Genomic DNA, 19775 nt, shown 5'->3' on the forward strand with positions numbered 1-19775 from the left:
TTCACAGCTACTTGTATTGACAGAGAGATCTCAAACACCTGCTTATTCTACCACTAATTTCTGAAGTCCTGTTATTTTAAAACCAACCAAAAAATCCATTATAAAAACATAGGTGCTTTTTTAAACCAAATTAAAAGGACATCATCTCTCTCCCTCCCTTAGCCTGGTTGTGCAGTGGAAATTTGTGGGGCCGGAACGATGCTGACAGCATCTGATGAGATTTGGACATATGACATTTTGTACAGACTCAGATGTTAGAGACTGATGGACATTTGTCTTTAACTATTCATACCTGTAAAATCTTCCTGAAGTTAGATTTGACAGCACTGGGATATTTCTGTCAGTATCTAACTCAATAACTCAAGCTGTCAGTAAACAAACAAAAAGGCAGGTACCAGACTAGGAGGAGAAGAAATAATATCAGCTATGTGGAAAATTTCAAAAACAGAGCAGAAATGTGAAGATTTTAAAAGAGTATTTTTAAGGTGGAATCAAGTATTAAGGATTAATGGATTAATGAATTATGGATTAATCAAACAAAATTAATTTTTTGCTCGAAAATTTTTTCTTAACTTTTCTTGGACTTGAGTCCCACCAAAGTTAGTGATAAAACTCCCACTGACTGAGCGGTAGTCGAGTTTAAGTGGGTGCCGGCAGCCAGACAGATGGAAGCCTGGGGACCACCATGAGGAGTCCCAAAATGACTTTGCTGCCCAACAACTGCAACTCCCACTAGGCCTTAGGGAGTAATGCAATATACCCTATTTCTACATTCCTTCTCTGTAAGGCAAGGGTAACGATTACCTATCTTGTATTATGGGATAAAATCCACTTGCACATAAGAAACACAAAACCAAGAAAGTCCGGACTGGCTCAGACTTTCAGAGCCAGATGTGGTGTCTTTGTGTTTAACATTCCTCAGTGAACTTTGCTTCCCTAGAGGTTGTTCCTGAGGCCTGAATCTCTCCCCGCTCCCCATACTCACAGCCGTGCATGTGAGGCTGTCCTGTGTGTGACTGCATGGCTCGGTTGGGCGCCCACGGTGTTGTCCTCAGCTGCTGGGGCAGCACGCCCCAGCAGAGGCCCCTCTCTGCTGCAGGTCCATTCCTGGAGACACTGCCCCTGAGTGTGGCTGCTCAAGAAGCCATCAAGCTTTGCTGTCCTCCTGCCCGCTACCCCAGCTCACAGCCTGCCCACGCTTCAGCTCAACAATAACCGCTGCCAGTTTCCAAACTCATTGCTAACTGAAGATAATGGCCTCCTGCTCTTTTTGATACATCTTCTTTCTATGCATCCACAGTTCCCCACTTCCCTAGTTTATGGTGCTGCTGGAGTCACAGTTGTTGCTGCAGCCAGGCTCAGCAATGCTGGCACTCATTCTTTCGGGTTTGCTTGCTTTGAGTTTACTATTCTGTAGTCCTGCCGGGTCACCCTTGCAGGTGTCTGCTGGTTTTACTAAGTAGCTGTAACACTAAATAATTATCTATACCAAGAGTGTCACTGCAGAGCTGAGATCAGCCCAAGCGTAAGGGACTCTAAAATGAAGTAAACTATACAGTTTCCTTACACCTTAGCCTGACAGAGGATTATTTAAGACTTGTTCTTTGCAATATAGGCTTGCCTTGCAATATAGGCAAGTCATCTTTCAAGGAGCATTAATGCTGCTGCAGACTTCCCGTCTTGCAATAGGAGCTCTTAGCAGAGGCTGCTGGAGCATCTGGAGTGCAGACTCAATCTTACACTTTTGCTGTCTCCTGGGGAATAATGCCATTTGCAGTAGTAGCTATGGCTAACACGTTAAGTTGCAAAGATATGCCAATGCCTGCAATAAATTCTTGACCTGCCCTGAAGCATGAAAATATCCTACAAAAATGAAAATCAACCTACAAAGCAAAAAATGCTCTGTTGCAATATCTACAACTTGTATAATTATCTTATAAAGCAAATTCCTTCTTCCCTTTTTTTTTTTGAATCTAAAAAAAATACAAAACAAATTGAACCTCAACAAGACATGCCTCTCTCCCCCCTTCCCAAAAACAGTGGGATTTTTCACTTGCCCAGCTGGAGGCTAAGTATTACTGGGATTCTTTACTGGCTGAGAGTCATCAGAATCCCATAGTTAGGAACAATCTCATTATTTCTTATCTTAAAAACAATGCCTTAGGATCCTTCTGCCAGAGCAGATGTATATGCACTTCTGACAGCCAAGATTTTTCTTTTTAATGATATACACTGTGTTAAATCCTAAAGCTCCAAAGCAGCAGGCAACAGTATATGATCTTCTCTGATATGCAGTGCTTTTTTAGCAGAAGAGTTTTCTTCTTTCCTCTTCTTTCTTTCTTTCCTACATAGAGAGTTCCAGCATCAAAACATAAAACCGTTGTCAGTAGCCATTAAGTAGGAGGTGACTCTCTCAAGGAAAACGCTCTAATTGACCTCCTGCTTCACAGAAAAACCGGCAAACAGCAGTAGTGAAGACAGTGGTGGAGATTAGGAAGGCCTCGATTCTCTACGGGCTTGTCAGGGGTTGGGCAGCTCTCTTCTGCCCCAGGGAGGCACTGCTCTCTTGCTGCCAAACAAACTAGCATCGCAAGAGGTCCTCTGCCCACTCCAACATGACACACTGGGCTATTTCAGGTTGTTGTTATCCCACACGTTGGCACAGAACAGCAAAGGCTGTTAACATGACTATAGGTAACGCTGATGTTTCACACGTCGTTCACTAGCTTCTCCCATATTGATTCTGAAATTGAACCTATAACAAAAACGCCCTGTATTTTGAATCGCTAATGCTAGGTTTTGTTAATTCATATTTCACATTTATAATATTTCTATTTTCTATTTTAATTTTATACCATATTTTGTTTTTACGTTGCTGCTTTGTAATTGTAAATTAATACTTGTAAACCAGTGGGACACTCGCAATGTTTGCACTATCCTATTTGATGGTCTAATGATTTATAAGGTATCTTTTTGCTGCCTCATTAGGCACATGTTTTTACTGTGAAATACAAATCTATTTTTGGGAATCTGCTAAGGAAGTCAGTTTCAGGTCTTAAATATTGGTGTTTTATTCTCTTCATTTGCTTCATGAAATAGAAAAAGTAACATCCACCACTCAGCAATTACCATGTATGACAAAGTATTACCAGCAGAACTGCACAACCGTAGAGATGGTGAAAAGAGCCTGACAAAAGCACCAGAAGGAAGGAGGCAGATCTCTCTTCTCCCGGGGGCAGGTATGGGAGCACTTGCCAAACACCAACCAAAGTGGCAGCCTGGGAGCGTATCGCCCATACAAACCTAAAGCATGCAAGCTCTAAATTGGCAGATTTCTCAAACTATCATTCTCTACGTTCTGTTCTTTGTTCCCATGTCTAGGTTAAGGAAAAACTGTTATCAAGGTTTTATTTTGCAAGGAGTGAAAATGGCGATTGCTTTTATTTTCTTTTTCAAGTGATTTGTTGTCTGGAAATTTGCGTGCACTAAGAAGCTATTGATCTGAATTGAGAATCTGAATCCACTGAGAGAAAATTCTGCTAAAATTAAAGCTTCTTCCGTCATTTGTGGAAATAAGCCTACAGTACCTGGACAGGGAAAGAGGTGTTCACATCTCAGCATTGTGCGTCACAGTGAGTCTCCTGGCAGTGCTCTGATGTTCTGTAAATCCTCCTAAATGTACCATTATCTCAGCAGCGAATATTATTATTATATTTATCTTTTGCAGAGATGCTCTGCAATTATGAATCTTTTCTACAGGATCCGAACATATTAATTCTCCTGCTCCTCCCCTCTTCAATGCGGTAAACTAAAGCTTTTATGCCATCAGCTTTGGAAACGAATCCATGTGGTTTTCTGCTGGTTTGTTTTCATATTGCCTCAGAAACAGCACGTTTTCTGTGAATGGCAGTTCACAACACTGCAGCACCTGGCGCCAGATTTTATATATACGTTTCTAATAGTAACTTATGGCTGGTAGCTAGAGCTTTCTCTTCAGTGGCGTACCATCCATCACCAACCAGCAACCTTGACTGCGTGGTTTAATAGTACATACTGATCTGGTGCTTCAGTATCATTAAATTACTTGTTTCTCTCCTATACATCAAATACTGCAGTTCTTATGTGCCAAGGCACAGTGATGAGCTAATTGTGAACATGCCAGCATCAAGACATTTTCTCTGCTGTAAATGCTAATGAATACAGACAGCCGCATGTCTCATTATCGCAGTTGATACATTACCAGGCAACTTTTATGATGAAATAAAACTAGAAGAGGTTCAGTTCCTTTGTCCTGATGTATATTATATAGTACCTGCTCCACGAATACTTGTAGTGGGGCAACTGAAATCTAAGAGGTACTCAAAGAGCAAAGCATTGCTCAGGCATCAGGGAGGCTTTCAGAAGCCAGGCTAAAATGGATAAATATAGTAGTTTACCTGACTGCAATAGATTTTCCTATTCCATTAAGTGACTCAGCCATTCTTTACCGGTATCAGGCGCTGGGGACACTACCTGCTCTAGGTGGCACTTCAGTTCAGTCATTTCCACCTCCCATGCCGCCTTGTCCAGCGCGTACTGCTGCTGGAGCCCATGACGCTCCCGCTCGTCGTCCCGCAGCTCCGAGCGGAAGTCATCCAGCAAGCCCTTCAGAGCATTTAAGAGTTTCCGATTTTCACTTGCCTGCCAGAACAAAGAAAAATAAACGTTGCAACTGTAATAACTTTAGCTTCCAACTTCATTTTTAGGAGGAAAAATACCCACATGTCCATTGCACGGAAAAGAAAGTGCCTGGGTTAAGTTTCACATGGGAAAACTAAAAATAGCAGTATCTTCTGTGTCCACTCTCTCTTGCTAGTCCTAGTTCCGAAGCACCCATAGAAGCCAAGGCTACTTAAAGCACACTGAAGAAAACACTAAGCATCTTTCTGGATTGAGGCCATCTGTAATAACTTCCCTTTTAATACTCTAATCCAAAGCTAGAGTATAAAGTCTGTCAGGTAGCTGTAAATCTCATACAGTCGTTGCTCAGCATCAAACCTCAAACGTGTGAAGTATTTATGAAGAAAAAGGATTCATTTTCAATGCTTTGACAAAGTTACTCTGGAAAACATTTGAAATTTTGAGCTGAGTATCTCTGCTAAAGGATTTCATCAGACTGGGCTTTACGTTTCTCCTCAGTCCTGTGCAGCGCCTCACAGACTAGCTTTGCAGCAGCATCCAGTTTAGTACCAAATTCAAAATGCCAGGTAAGGTACTTTCCCTCTTACAGAATACGATCAAAGAGCAAATCCCCACCAACATCTTGTTGAGAATGCTGTGGTCATATTTAAAATGTCCACTGTGCTAACCAGAAGTCAAGAAAGGAGTCAAATGAGAAGTTTAGCCCACAGCTGCCATCAGATCTTTGCAAGTACTGACAGACATGTATGTACACTTACTTAAATCACTAATGTTTTTTCTTAGTTTTGGCATTTACTTCCTTCAAACTCTCTAGAGACTTGCAAAATCTGTCATTTTTATGTTAAATACTGAAGAACATTTTTAAAAAGTTCATGTGGTATCAACACACAAACAAAAAGTTCCCTCCTACCTTTTTTGAAGTCCTTGAATTAGGAAACAGAACCGTGCAACATGGTTTATTTATCCAAAACCTCAATCAAATATTCTCAATGAGCCTCTCAAAGGAGAGCGGGAGTAGCTAGAGATTGTATCTCTAGCTAGAGATTGTATCTGATAAATTTTATTTTGAATAGAAAAGATTTAGGAAAATTATTATTGATTACCAGGCACAGCATGATCAGAAAAAGTGGGAAGACTTACTAAACAAATTCAGCATTTAATCACTTGACTCTCATAAATATGCTAGCTTTCTTGGGAAGGCCTAACTCAAATTATCTGGCTTGATTCTTGCATGATAGTCTAATTCTTTCTATTTTTCATTCATCTTTTCAAGTGGAGGTTTCCTGCAATTCCTCTTATCCGGTGTTTCATGAAGCAGCTAAGGGGAGACTTCTTTATAGCTAGGTCAAGTAAACAGAGGTACACAAACAAGTAAACAAGGGAAAAAGGACTCAGAGAGACAAGTTCAGATATATATTTAGAACTTGACAAAGTCAAGGTGTCCTGATTTGCCTCACTATAAAAACTTAAGTTGACGGATGTGAAATTCCCTCAAATTCAAGACTGTTCAGAAAAGGAGATTTGGATAGTTCCCCGCGAGGCCAGTAAGAATAATTTATTCTGTAGCCTAATTCCAAATTAAATGTAAAAATTAGGAGAGCAAGCCAGACCTGCTATGCTCTTTATATCTTATTATGCTTTCTTTAGGGGCTAGTTAAAAATTTCTTAATGATCCCTGAAGGCTCAGGGTATTTTCCCAACACACAGGCAACACACCGTAAATTCACAGAGCCACTAAATTTACTTATCTAGGACAAGTTACAGCACCATGGTTTCCTGACTTTTCCTGAGATCTGCTCAGTGTATTATGCTCAGCTCTGCTGGACAGACACGTATGGTGGTATATCAGTACTGCCATTGGGAACTGCAAGGTACCAGGAAAATGACCAAAACAACAGAGCGTCCCCCACAGGAAAGCTGCGTCCAGGAGGGCTGCCCCCCAGTGCGCCCCCTAAGTACCTCTGAAGCAGGGACTCAACATCTGATCCTTCAGACTTCAGTTCTGTGACTCAAGACTCAAGGAATCACAGAATCTAGAGCTCTAAAAAATTAATTATTTGGTGTTGGGCTAATTAAGGTGTACACCAAGGATACTTCCTTGTGCTGTTTTCAATGACAATAAATGCAGAATTTTGCACAGACAGCTTAGCTGACTCCATGTGCACGTCAGATCTTTGGCATCACTGAACCCACCTCACCAACTTTTGTAATCATTAGTCAGACATGCCGTTGCACCTCTTTCTTGGAAAAAAACAAACCAGCGTGGTCTACTTTTTCCAACCCATTTGGTTCATCAGCCAAAAAATGCTAGACACATAGGTAAATGACTGCAGGTGCTCACTGACTGATCTGTAATCTCTTTGGGCTAATGAAATGTGACGGTGTGCAATGTGAGGTTGTATAAGAAACACACCCACGGAAGCAGAATTAACTCCATTAACATTTAATGCCAATTAGCAGTAACCTACTGTGCAGCAGCATTCTCCATTATGCGCATACGATCACCTGCTTTTCAATATGTGATGAGATTTTATATGTTTCCACCGTGAATTTTCATTCTGCTGCCCAACTAAGGCTGGATTCTCCAAACAAGTCCCTTGCGTAGTAATTAGAGCAAGGTCTCTTTTGAAGATTTGTCCTTATTGTCACAAGGGGAGCTGCTGGGTGCTGAGTGCTTCAAAATCTGGCCTCACTCCCTTTGGAAAACCTTGACTCCAAGTGTCTATGGAGTGCTTTTATTCAAGAGGTGCATTCTGTGTTTTCTGGTATCCTGCATCAAACTCTTTCTCTGGCAAAGTAATCAACAGGCTCCACAAGGGAAAAGAGGCAGAAATAAAACCAAATGAAATAAAAGCAAGCGAATTCCCCCCTCCATAGCTTCCTCATTCCTGTGTATGCATTTTTTCAGCTTTAGCTGTAATATTAGGCTTTGTGAAGAAAGAAGCGATCAACTGGTACAGAGAGAAGCCAAGAGAACCTCACTGTAGGTTTGCAGCCTGCTGGGGTGAGGGCATATCTTATCTCTGGACATGTTACACCAATGTCACTGTATGAGACAAGTATCCCAGGTACTCCCCTCGGGCTTGCTGGGATTTTAATTAACTTGCCAATATAAATACAAGTTTCGTTACATTCTTCTAACTCCTGCAAAGAAGTCCCTTTTCCATGACTTTGTATTCACAGTCTGAAGTTGGAGAGGTCTGTGGGATTATTTTTCTGTTTTGCCAAACTGGAGTATTTTTAGAGAACAGACCTGGTACTTTTGAGACAATGCTCTTGGAAATACAACGCTTACATTTAGAAATTTTTTAGTGTTCTGCTGGTGAAACTGTCTAATAGCTTCTGCATAAGAGTAAGTCCCATAGGTACAAAACAATGATTGTTATGGTCTTCCTACTCCTCCCCGGGATGTTTTACTGAACACAGGCAAAAGAAATGGGGCATGGCTCTGACTCCCTGAACAGTCCCCCATGTAAGTAGCTGTCTCTTTAGTACCTTACCTGTCACTATAATTTAGGGCACAGAGGAACCTGATTGACTCACAACTGATCTAAGACAAGAGAACTGAAAAAGCAGTTTAAAGTCTCGTTGCACCCACATGTCAGGCTCTACAGGCAAATGAAACAACAGCTGACAACAAGTAAAAATTTAACGTAGCAAAGCTCAATTAAATTCCAGGACTTCAGAGTCTTTTCACAGTAAAACCCCAGAGATGTGAGCCTCCAGCTCTGGAAGTATTTGGGACCACAGCAACTGTTTGAAGCTTGGTTCTGCTTTTAATCGCAATTTTTCTTTTCTTTGAGAATGTCATTTAACAAGCTAGCCACAGTCTGGGATTACAAGCAGTTTAGTAGAGTAGTGAACTAAAGACACAAGGTCAAGAGCCTAAATAGCAAAAATTCTTTTTTAATGTGTGTTTTCTCTCTGTAGTCACAGATCTAGGAAAAAGTGAAGCTGGGTATTTGTGCAGATCATTTTAGTATATTTAGGCCTTAATTATTATTCCTTTAGGCTTTCTATTAAGCTAAGCTTTGAAAACAAATATATGAGCAAAAAAAAAAAAAAAACCACTCACCTCCCACAGCATGACACATGAGTGTATAGGTTCTTAATGCTTTTTCTATTGGACAGTGGATATGTCAACTCCTTTCTTTTTACTCCCCTGGTCCTACACCACCCAACAGGCATTTCACCCTTTCTACTCAACCAAACCAAAGCACTTCCTTTCTCCGCAGGCAGTTCTCCCTGCTGTGTCCACGCACATGTGCAACTGTTCACTTACAGCAAGCCCTCCTCTACTGCGCCACCAGCCTGACTTGCCTGCTTGTCTCCTGCCTGTGACCGGCCTTTCTTCTTGGCTCTTAAACCTTGCCACTGCCTTGCCCAGCCTTTTCTGCCATGCTCCCTGGTTATCAGCCAAGGGTCAGTGTTAAAAAATACAAGCCAGACCATTAAATATTAAAAATAAATGTGGGTTACTTTGAGTTACAGCAAGTCATTCCTTTTTTTCTGACCTAGTTATTTCAGTCACTTTTAGACCATCACAAATTTTCCTTCCTAATGTGAAACGAAGCTTAAACACTTTTAAGTGCTTACGCACTTCATCTTGGAGCTTGCCCGGCAGAAACAGCAACTCTGGGCTCTCCTGGGCAGGTGCGGTACTGGGAGACCTCTCCCAGCTACACCACTCACCTGAAATTCCCCACATACACAGTTTTTATTTCCGACTGAGAGCTTAAGGAACCTGCAGAAGACCCCAAAGATTCTGAGTGGTTTTTGGCACAGTCTGACCTGTCAGTAGTATAGAGGGAGGTGAATACTGCTGAGATCCATCACTTCAGGAAGGATGTGCTTTGGGTCTGCTGATGTTCACAGTACTTTTAGAGCTGGGATTTCACAAGCAAGCAGTTTTATTTTGCTCTAGTTTTGTTCAGTTAATGGATGCATTAACTAGTGTGTTTTCGGGACTGTATGTGAATGAAGCAGAGCTGAGGTTTATAGGAGAAAGTCTCTAATGTGCGTAGAGCAAGGACCAGTTTCTGTGACCTTAGTGAGAACCATACTAAGGTGCTGGAGGTCAGAGCCTGGCTCTGGCAGAGTCTTGAGCCTACTTCAATCCACCTCTCTGGCATAGGCCTGCAGAAGACACTTTGGATGCCCTGAATTTACCACAGGATCAGAATTAACCTACACTCAGGGTTCCTATTTCTATGTCAAAGAGTATGATAATCCTTCCTTCCCATTAACAACTACAAGCCCAGTAGCACCGAAAACCCTCTTCAACTACTTCAGCTACATGCCTGTCAATAAACATAGCACTTGTTGGAAGATTCAGGGCATTGTAACACAGAGTGAGCGGGTGAAACAAGTAACAATGCTTGAAATGAGAAATATTTAGCAAACTTGCTCACTCTTGCTGTGTTGAAATAACACTTTTTTTTCCTGGTTGGAAGGCAGGAAACCTATTTTACCTTCACAAATCCATTTGGGTGTCATGCACTATTTAACAGAAATATTTGCTCTATCAACAGGAGTCTGTTCCTATGGCTCATTTCTTTAAGAGAGACTAGCTGGAAATATTGCATTAGAACATCATGCAATGTTTATAAAAAAGAATTACATGCAATTCTGCTTACCATTGTTGCCACTTTAATTGAGATTAATCTCCAAGCAATGGTTATTTCTAAGAAGACATATTTTATTTGCATGTTCTAGGTCATTTTAAAGGATATATATGGAAAGTTAGCATAGGACAGAGGTTGTACAGAGATGATATATTGGTTTATATTTATTGTACTCATTTTAGATTAAATCGGTCTACAGACTGAATGCAGCAAAATGAAATGCTCAGGAGCATCTCTTCCACAGCCGCCTTCTGCCTCTACCAGAGAAAAGCTTGCTGAGAAGACAATGGTGATGGGTCTGGGATTGGTAAAGTATGTTCCTGAAAACAAAAGTGTCAGACCTCCCCCAGGATTAGTAACACTAGACCCTTTCCAAATGCTAAATTGATCAAATGAATACTACCTTTCTAGCGCACTCCATATGAAAACATAGCTAGAGATGGAGTTGTCAGCTAGTATTATTAAAAAGGAAAGCAAAAGAGCTAGTATTATTAAAAAGGAAACACGAGCTGAAAGTGGAATATGAAGTGGCATACAGACTGCTCTTCTTTCTCTACTATTTTGCACTCATACACAAATTATAACTGAAGTTGCACCTTGAACTAGAGAGGTAGGTTGCAAGAGAGCCTCTGTGTAACTCCCAGCTTTAGGATGGAGACTTTACTATAGGGTGGAGACTTCCTGTTGCCTACAGTGGATCTACTAGACCGCATGGACGATACGCACACAGACAGTCCCTAGTCCTGAGAATTTGGGGAATTCAAAAAGAGCTCGAGGAGAAGAACGGAAATGCAGACACACCCGCTATTCCCAGAGCCTGCAGTGAGTCCAGCAGCGTAATGCCGTTGTAGAGAGCACGTATTTGTCTGAGAGCTTTTGCTATAGAGGGGGCTCCAAGACAGGGGTCTGGACAGAGACTGTCCATAAGGCATAAGGCTACAAGAAATTTGTCACTGGATATGTGTTTTACCTAGATTTTTTGCTGCTTTCTACCTCCAATTGCAAATAATTCCATATAAAGGGGTGCTGTTATCTGAATATTTTCAATTTTAAAAATATAAGAAGATGCACCTGAAAAATTATGTTAGAAGCCTTAACCTTGTCCCCTTTGAATGTTTGTTATTATCATTATTTTTAGGATTGCTGGCATATTCAATGCATAAAGCAATGCAAAAGCATTGAAAAATTCAGTGTGAGGACATGTGGCAGTGATCAGTACCATATTTCATGTTAGTGGATTCTTGATATTACTCAGAGTACAAATGTACTTGTGTACAAATGATAGAAACTAAAAAAAAAAGGATAATACTTCAATTTGTTTCAGTCTGACCTGTTAGTTTCATACTGTTTTGTATTAAACTTTACCATACTGAGTTTTTGTAGCCTTTGAAAATATGTAAGTCGTCTGGTGGTGAAATCAAACTTCTGATTTGCTTGCTTTTATTGCATGCTGAATGTTAAATTCTCTGCACATTGCTCCGACACATAGAGGCAGGGCGGAGGAGACGTTAGGGAAAAGTCAGTACGAATTCTTTTAGGAATTTAAAAACAAGGTCCAGCAACAGGAAGGAACTTTGGCATTGTTTTCCCATCATCTCTAAGGGAATAATTAAGTACATGTGCCAGTTTCTTAAATTATTTAAAGGAAGTAAAATTACCTCTTCTTGCTAAAAGCTTGACAGTAGAATACAATAGATATGCACAGGCAAGAGAAGTATGTAAATTCTGCAAACCATCACATACTGATAGATGTTTCTGGGCAAATGGCCACAAGAGGAAATAGGATTTTTCACTGACAGTATCTGCCAACAGGAGAACAGTACTCACGTGGCTCCTGATTAAATATAAATCTAATGGATGAAATCCACTGTAATTGCTGTGTAGCTAGAACTGTTGTTATGAGCATGATTCCAGGTGATTTAACACAGCAGCAGAAGAAAATGCATCCCTTACAAAATCCACGTTTTCCATTCCCAGGACATGATATACAAGTGCCTTCTGGTACGGTACCTGCTTCTGCTGCTGCAGTAATTCTGCAGTCTGCAGCTGTGGTCTGTGATCAGTGCTCTCCGCGGTGGGACGCTGAGAATAATCTGTCAGTGCAAAAACAACATCCTCTTCCTCCTCTTCTTGCTCTGCATCCTCCACCTTTTGCTCAGACGGAAGGCCAAATTCGGGAAGGGCCTCAAGATGCTCAATCTAAAATGCACAAGATGGGACATGTCAATAGTCTTCCTGCATTTACCATAGGGAATTAGAAATCTACTGAAGGACTAAGGGAAAGGACTATTTTCTCCTGAGGTTTTCTGGCAGTGCTTTCTATTCTGTAGGCTACTGGGAACAGTCTTTCATATGACCATTGAGTGATACCATCTGACATGTTGCATATGAGAACACAATGCTGTGCAGGTCTGCAAAACAGGGGATCTAACTGTGGTAGCTATGCAGTTGAGGGGATGGATGTATGATCACCACGCACCATGATGGTTACAATCCATCATGCATTAATGAAAAACTATGAGACACTGCTGGTATTGTATGATAAGGATATGGAGACCAGAAAGTGCCCAAATCCATCACTTCATTCTTTCTACTGAATTAACAAAAACTCATGACACCAGTAATGACAGGAGATACACTGACTGTAAATTAACCAGTCAAAAAAATCCAAATAGTGGAAAATGAAAGCTATTTTGATATTAGAAAATGAATTAGCATATGCAGGAGCAAATTAGTACTGCTGAAGTAAAGCAGAAACAAATTATTTCTAAACAGCTATTCATCTCTTGTTTCTGACTCATATTGCCACAGCTGATAAAGATGTTCTTCCACCCTCTATTTGGCATATACAACATTGTAGTATTCTACCTAAGCATACTCCTACCAGACCTGAAAGGTTACTTGTTCTGCCAAATGCAGCAAACATTGAAAGACAGTAGGCACATAAATATCAGGAATACTGGAAAAAATTACTTAGGTGTTTTAGCACAATTTCAGAATTGCATGAACCTGCAAGGATACATCTATCCTTCCCAAGAATTTTGGGCAAAATGCCAGAACTGGCAAATAGATTTTTCTACCTAAACTTTCGTTAGGTAAGATTTCCAAAGCAACTGGTAATTCTGGATGTGGAGCTTGACACAGTGTAGCAGCACCTTCTTTCACAGGGCACTTCTGGAAATCATATCCCTGTTAAGATGTGCCAGCTTGGAGATTCCAGGCTGCTATGTACTTATGAAATTCCTGATCTTAATGTAGTTGCTGCTTGGAAAATCACCATGATGACTACTGGCATAGTGCTGCTGACGGTGATAGACGTGTGTGTGCAGAAAAAGAACAAACAAGAATGAATCACTGTAAGTTCTCACAAGAAGCTGTGTAATTCTCCCGCCAACACGAAAACAGAGCTTCCCTCCATCTATATTGCTGAAGGCTTTATAGGGAACACGTTGTACTCTCACTGGAGAAAAACGACAGCACTCAACTCGCCTAAACAGATTTGACTCCACCAGCTCACTAACGCATTTTTCTTTCCAAAAATTACTCAGGAGTCATATCTTAGAGACCTAATTAAATTTTCATTTACTATGAGAGGATTCTTCAGAACCAGATGTTTGTACTAGCTAAGGGTTTAGATTCAAAGAGAAGTGATCTGTAGCATAAAGATACCATGCAGAATATCCCTTAGCATAAGCTAACCTAAAAAAAGGCTTCATATTTTATTTTTATCCTTTTTAAACCCATGTATGATTATAAAGTTGCTGATGTGACATCATATTTAAAGTTGCCCTTAAAGAAGGGACATCTCACTACCTACATGGCTGGTGGCAGTGCTAGAAACCCCTTGCTTCCTGCAATTTCATTGGGGTAATGAGGTGGGCCAATTACCTCTAACATGTCCTCCCCTTCCTCCTCCATTCGCTTGCCTTGCCGCCAGTGTTTCAGCAGCCACTTCAGCTTGATATACAGGAGGAAGGTGTCCTGCTTGAAATGCCTGAGCTCTTGCTGCAGCAGGCTTTTCTCCTGGCTCCAGGCCTTCTCTTCCAGTTTGTTCTGCAACGTCAAGCTCTGCACTTCCAAATCTTTCCTTCGTAGGGTCTGCATATGCTCCTCCTCCAGCTTTAATGGAACGACAGACACAACGTCAACAGGGTCCTGTCCTGGGGGTCTCCAGCACTTGCACTTAGTTGGGGGAGACGCAGTGAAATCTGTAATTTGCAGCTATTGAGTTTGGCAAGGGTTCTAACTGTTGAGGAAATCAGAGGACCACAGCTGATAAACTTAGCTTAGATAATCATATCTGAGTTACCTGCTGTGGAAGTGGCCCTTTCATTTACTTTAAAGATGCATGAGAACTCTGATGCTATTTGAGCATTTTTCACTCCTCATGCTTTCTTTCCTCTCTTGATTTTGTCTCTGCAGTGTGTTCTCAGCACAGCCTAAACTGCTGCACATAACACACCTGCTAAACACATTTCCAGCCATTGTTACAAAGGTGGGAGCGCAACTACCCTTCAGACAACCAGGAGTATTACCCTCATCTCTTCCCTCCCCAGCCACATGCTCAGCCCTTCCTCCCGCTCCTTCTGGAAGCGCAACACTTCCCAAGGAACCACATCCAGTATCTCAGACACAACTACTGGACCTTCGTTTCTCACAGTCCATACTCGGAGGCATCTGAACAACTCACAATAAACACTTTCTCATTCTAATATTATTAGATAAGGGATGCACGCAGGAACTGAAGAGATAGCAATAGGCTGCAACTCTGCATTCACCATGTCTGAGTTTCAGTACAAGAAGCACCAGGAAAAGCTCATAGTTTGAAGCCCAAGTATAATTACAAGATGTTTTTACATAAGCCGTCCCGAAACATTATTCTTTAAATGTGACTTCTCTCTCAATACGTCAAAACCAAATAATGGCATGACTCTGGTCCAGTAACCCTTACACAAGTTAGTTGCACAACATCTCATATTCTACATGAATATTGTATTTCCACTTTAATCAAGCAGAGGTTCGTGCTGATGAAGAAAAGGCACATGGAAAAGGAGTACAGAGCCACTGTTTACAGATGCCAGTTTCTACTGTTTTCCATTCTGTTGCATTATTCACTTATGTAGAAGAACAGTCTCTATCTCTGCTTACCAACTCCACAGATGAAATCTATGAAAGCCTTAATAAATTAATGACCACAATAGCTTATACCATTGGCACATGCCCTGTGATGAACAACATTCACAAAGTTATGAAGAATACTTCAGAAATCCTTCTTCAGGAGCATGGGAAGGAAGCCCCAGCAATTAATACTGCTAATACATATTAGCTTGATTTTCACAGCAAAATTCAGATGCTTAGGAGATAGCCTACTCTTCCATGCTAGATAGTTTGCTAATGACTCTCCTGCCTTTAAATGATGTGCTCTGGCGTGATGCAAAGTTTCAGCATATATGTCACCATGCCTTTAAGAGCTAATGCATCTTTAACATTGACCTAGACAATCTGGAAGGTTTTTAGAACAAAATTTGTTAATGAATAATCCTTTAAGCAAGTATAAAAACCTGTAAATATATTCCTGATTAAATCAGAATTATTTACGAAAGTTACTTGCTTAAATGGGTTTACAATGCATCTTAAAGCAATCCGAAACAAAATTAGCCCAAAAATGGCCCAAAAAATATAGGCACAACTTCTGATAACACTCATGGGGATGGTACACTGCTAGCATGCATCAATTCAATGTCATTGAAGCTCACCAGAAGTGAAACAGTAAAAAAGGGGGTTCTTATAAATTTAATCGTTTACAGGGGAGACAAACAGATTTTGTGTTGATGCAGGTTTTTCCACTAAATGAACTTATGGTTAAATACAGCAAAGATCTATGAGTCATTTCCACCAGAAATCCTGGAAGATGATAAAAAAGGAGTAATATCAACAGGATGGGCACAATCTGGAAAAAATGAAGAATCCAGAAGATGCTTTTGTTCTTCTTTTTCCACTGGTTTTAAGTGTGAATAGTTAGCTTTGATTCCGCTGCGTTTTTTATTGTTTTACAAGCTGTTACGATCTAAGTCACTGTGGCCACAAATTCTTGCAGAATACCCTGGTGGAGGTAACTTCATAGAGTGTCATGCTTTTTCAATGGAGAGCTATTGCAAAAGAAAAGAATTTTAAGAGGCAGGCACAGTTTCCAGAAAGCATTCATGGCCAGGGCAACTAGGAAGGAAATCAATTTACTGGTTGCCTTCAAAAGCCTCCATGAGAAAGCTCCTATGGAGATCAACTTAAAATTAAAGCTATTTATGATAGAAAATGGGGTAATACCAGTTGGGCATAATGAGATTAGCTGGCACAAGGATAAATGCTTTATACCGTACAGCAATTATGCTGAATTTAGTCTACGAAGTAAATTTAAAAAGAAAACTTCAGTAAGGAGCTAAACAGCCTGCAAAAATTAGCAACAGATTTTGTTGCAGTAGGAGCCAGAGATCCCAGAACGATTGACTAATATGTTCCAGCCTTCAAAAAGGCTGGGGGAGCCCATGTAACAGAATATGATTTTTTTTCACTGATTATGAGCAAGAGGGATGGAAACATGGGGTACTCACAAATACAAAAAGATCCTGATTTGCATCTCACTCACGAGAGTGTAACAGCTCCTCTGCCTTCAGAGCAGTGTTGGATTATCTTTGGTTTAGGAGGGGGCAGAAGTGCCAAAATCGTGCTCCCAAAGAGCACAGCTCTTTCTGAGTTCACAGAGAGTCCGAGTTCACAGAGAATCGGTCTGTCTTACTCAGACTGGAGGCTGTCTGGTGGGAAACACCCCTTATCGCTTGATTTTTCCCTGCACAGCACAATCCCTGCCACAGTTTGAAAATGTTAGGAGCTATCCTGACATCCCAATGCAATGGCCTCTTTCTAAAATGGTCTACACCTAGGGGAGGACTAAGCTCCTCTCTAATGAACAGAGAAGCCAGATTCAAAGTGGCAGAACTGGTTTGAGTTTTCATTTCCTTAATTTCCAGATTCTTCATTTACTCAGATGAGTACAAACGCCAGGGCTTTTAGGACATGCGCTCCCACATTTCTGACAAATAAGATTATGGTCGACATGTTACGGCCACGAGTCTCTCCCAGCAGGTGGGTTACGTATTTACCTGGACGATCTTTTCTGTAAACTTTTCTTGCTCCTCTCGGTGAAGTCTCGTCTCCAGCTCAAGTTGAGCCTGAAGCTCCTGTATCGATACACTCTGTACAGGTAAAACATGGGAATCCCTGAGCTGATCAGCAGGACAAAGGATAGGTTTAGCGGAAAGTGGGTCTCGATAGTGTGAAAAAAGAATGGCAGGACAGACATCTGCACATCTCACAGTTATCAGCAATTCAAACCAAAGCACAATGTGCAAATACATAGCAATACCCTAAATATGTGTGGGAATTTCCTGTGTGGCTTCTTCTGAAAACTAAAGTCATGATGCTCATGTTACATGTTGCATATTCCCTTCAGGCCTCTGCTCTAGAATTGCACTTGAGTAGCTGAGACTGCTCACCACGAATGAAGTTTGCCAGATTAGCCCCTGTTTACAGGATTCTGTATTTGGTGGTGTATTTTTCTATGACAACCAAAGCTATAAAATTTTATATCTGCAGAAGGTATATCTAAAGTATGTATATTGCACCCAATTGTTTATCCATTTGCAATACTTCTGGCTAGACAGTTAATGGGATAGCATTTATTAAACTAACTAAGCACAAAAAGTCCCTTTCTTCAGATACAGAACAGCTCTCTGCACAAGTCAACTTTATTCTGCAATTTCTGCTCAAAACAATTACTCTACAAATGTCATGGCGATAAGCTACGTGTGGAAACATAGAATCTCAGTAACTATCTGTACCAAATGTACTTGAGAAAGGTTTTAATTTGGAATGCCAACCCTACAGACTCACCTGAGATCTAACTATACCTTTCCAATACCTCCTCTTCCAGGTGCACGCTATTTTAAACTTAATACTTTCAATTTTACATTCTGTATAGATTTGGCATCCCATACATTTTCCTGCTGGAAGTTACTTAATTCAAAAATAAAGACCCAAGAAGGCAAAGCCACAGACCTCATTATTTATACTTAATATAATTAACATTTATAATGTTAATTAATCATGTGGCATTTACATTCCTGGTCAGCACTTTCTATGGCCTTCATTTTGCTTCTGTTACATTCAAGCTAAGATTGATTAGTCTGTGGAAACGTGATGCTCAGCCAGACTTCTCTCCTCTTCACATGTACCAGCAGTGTGACAACAGAAAAAGCTACCGCACCAAACTGTTACTTCTCAGAGTAAAGATGCACTTAAAGAAGGCAACACTTCAGGCTTCAAAGTGTGCATAATCCCAAATTCTCTGTTGGCCAAGCTCCAGCACGCTCTAACCTCAGCAGCTGTGAGGATTTAACTTAGGTCATGGGACCACTCTCGCGGGCTGCCCCACCATGTCCCCTATGGCACCAGCCATGGTGCCTTCCCCTTCACCTGCATGCTCCTCCTGTGCCAGAGAGCAAAATCAGGTGCCATGGCAGGCCTGCAGGGGTACTTTTGGCTATTCAGAAAGTATTTGTGACTGGAACAGACGCTCCTCTCCTCCTCCAGGGCGAAGGAGATACGGCAGATGGACGCATCCCTTCGGCCACGCACAGGACTGTGCTCTCCTGAACAGTGAAAGCCATCGTATGTATACTTTCTGGGCCCTAAAAGCCTCTTTACTTCACACACACATTGTCTTGTGCATGTGTCTGTTTTGTACCTGAAAAAGTGACAGTTCTAGCCTTCTCAAATGTACACTGAAGGCGACCAAGAGTGAGTTATCACATCATCTGTCTTGCCTCTTTGTCTTGGGCATCAGTGTGTCTGTAGACATTTTTTATTGTACCAAGGCCAAAAGTCAGTCTCTCAAGTAATCAGAAAAAATGGTTTACAATGGGATTTGCCAAGTTTGCACAATCATTTGTAAATCAAGAGATAGTTCATGCTCAGGTATATCAACTTAGCTTTCTCATCCAACAAAGGAGAAACTACTTTCATCAGTAATTGCTGCACTCTTTTATCCTGGTCAGGCTTCCTTAAGAATATGGTATGCAAGAACTAATGTATGTAATTAATTCAAGTGTAATTTAAAAATGTGCATTCCTTTCTTTATGAATTCAAAATTAGCCAGAACCACACGAAGTCTATCTGGTGAAAACAGTTACAACACTTAACTGAACAACTTAATCTCATGTGCCTCAAGAAAAGGAAATAGGACAATTTATGTAAAAATGTATATATTGTCATTTAAAAATATATAGGCAGTATATCTGATCTTAATATAAACTCTCTTCACAGTCATATTATTACACATTTATGTAGTTGGAAACAATATTAGTCTTGGGATTCCTGAAATTGGAAGCTGAATCAAAGCAGCAAAAATAGCAGAAA

The 19775-nt window shown here is 40.8% G+C and overlaps 1 protein-coding gene across 10 annotated transcripts in view; it reads right to left on the bottom strand.

Annotated features, from left to right (window-relative positions):
• MTCL1 (microtubule crosslinking factor 1) overlaps positions 1-19775 on the bottom strand; it is a 113372-nt gene that overhangs the window by 19391 nt on the left and 74206 nt on the right. For 4 of the 10 annotated variants that reach the window (XM_068932210.1, XM_068932212.1, XM_068932208.1 and 1 more), the window contains 4 exons: positions 17462-17584; positions 14193-14423; positions 12315-12503; positions 4513-4680 (listed from right to left, as the gene is read on the bottom strand). In XM_068932210.1, coding sequence (XP_068788311.1) covers positions 4513-4680; positions 12315-12503; positions 14193-14423; positions 17462-17584 — 711 coding nt within the window. The remainder of the gene's footprint in view (positions 1-4512; positions 4681-12314; positions 12504-14192; positions 14424-17461; positions 17585-19775) is intronic. The other 6 variants (XM_068932214.1, XM_068932215.1, XM_068932211.1 and 3 more) reach the window with 2 other exon arrangements.

This window comes from Struthio camelus, chromosome 2 (genome assembly GCF_040807025.1).
Source record: "Struthio camelus isolate bStrCam1 chromosome 2, bStrCam1.hap1, whole genome shotgun sequence".
Taxonomy (NCBI): domain Eukaryota; kingdom Metazoa; phylum Chordata; class Aves; order Struthioniformes; family Struthionidae; genus Struthio; species Struthio camelus.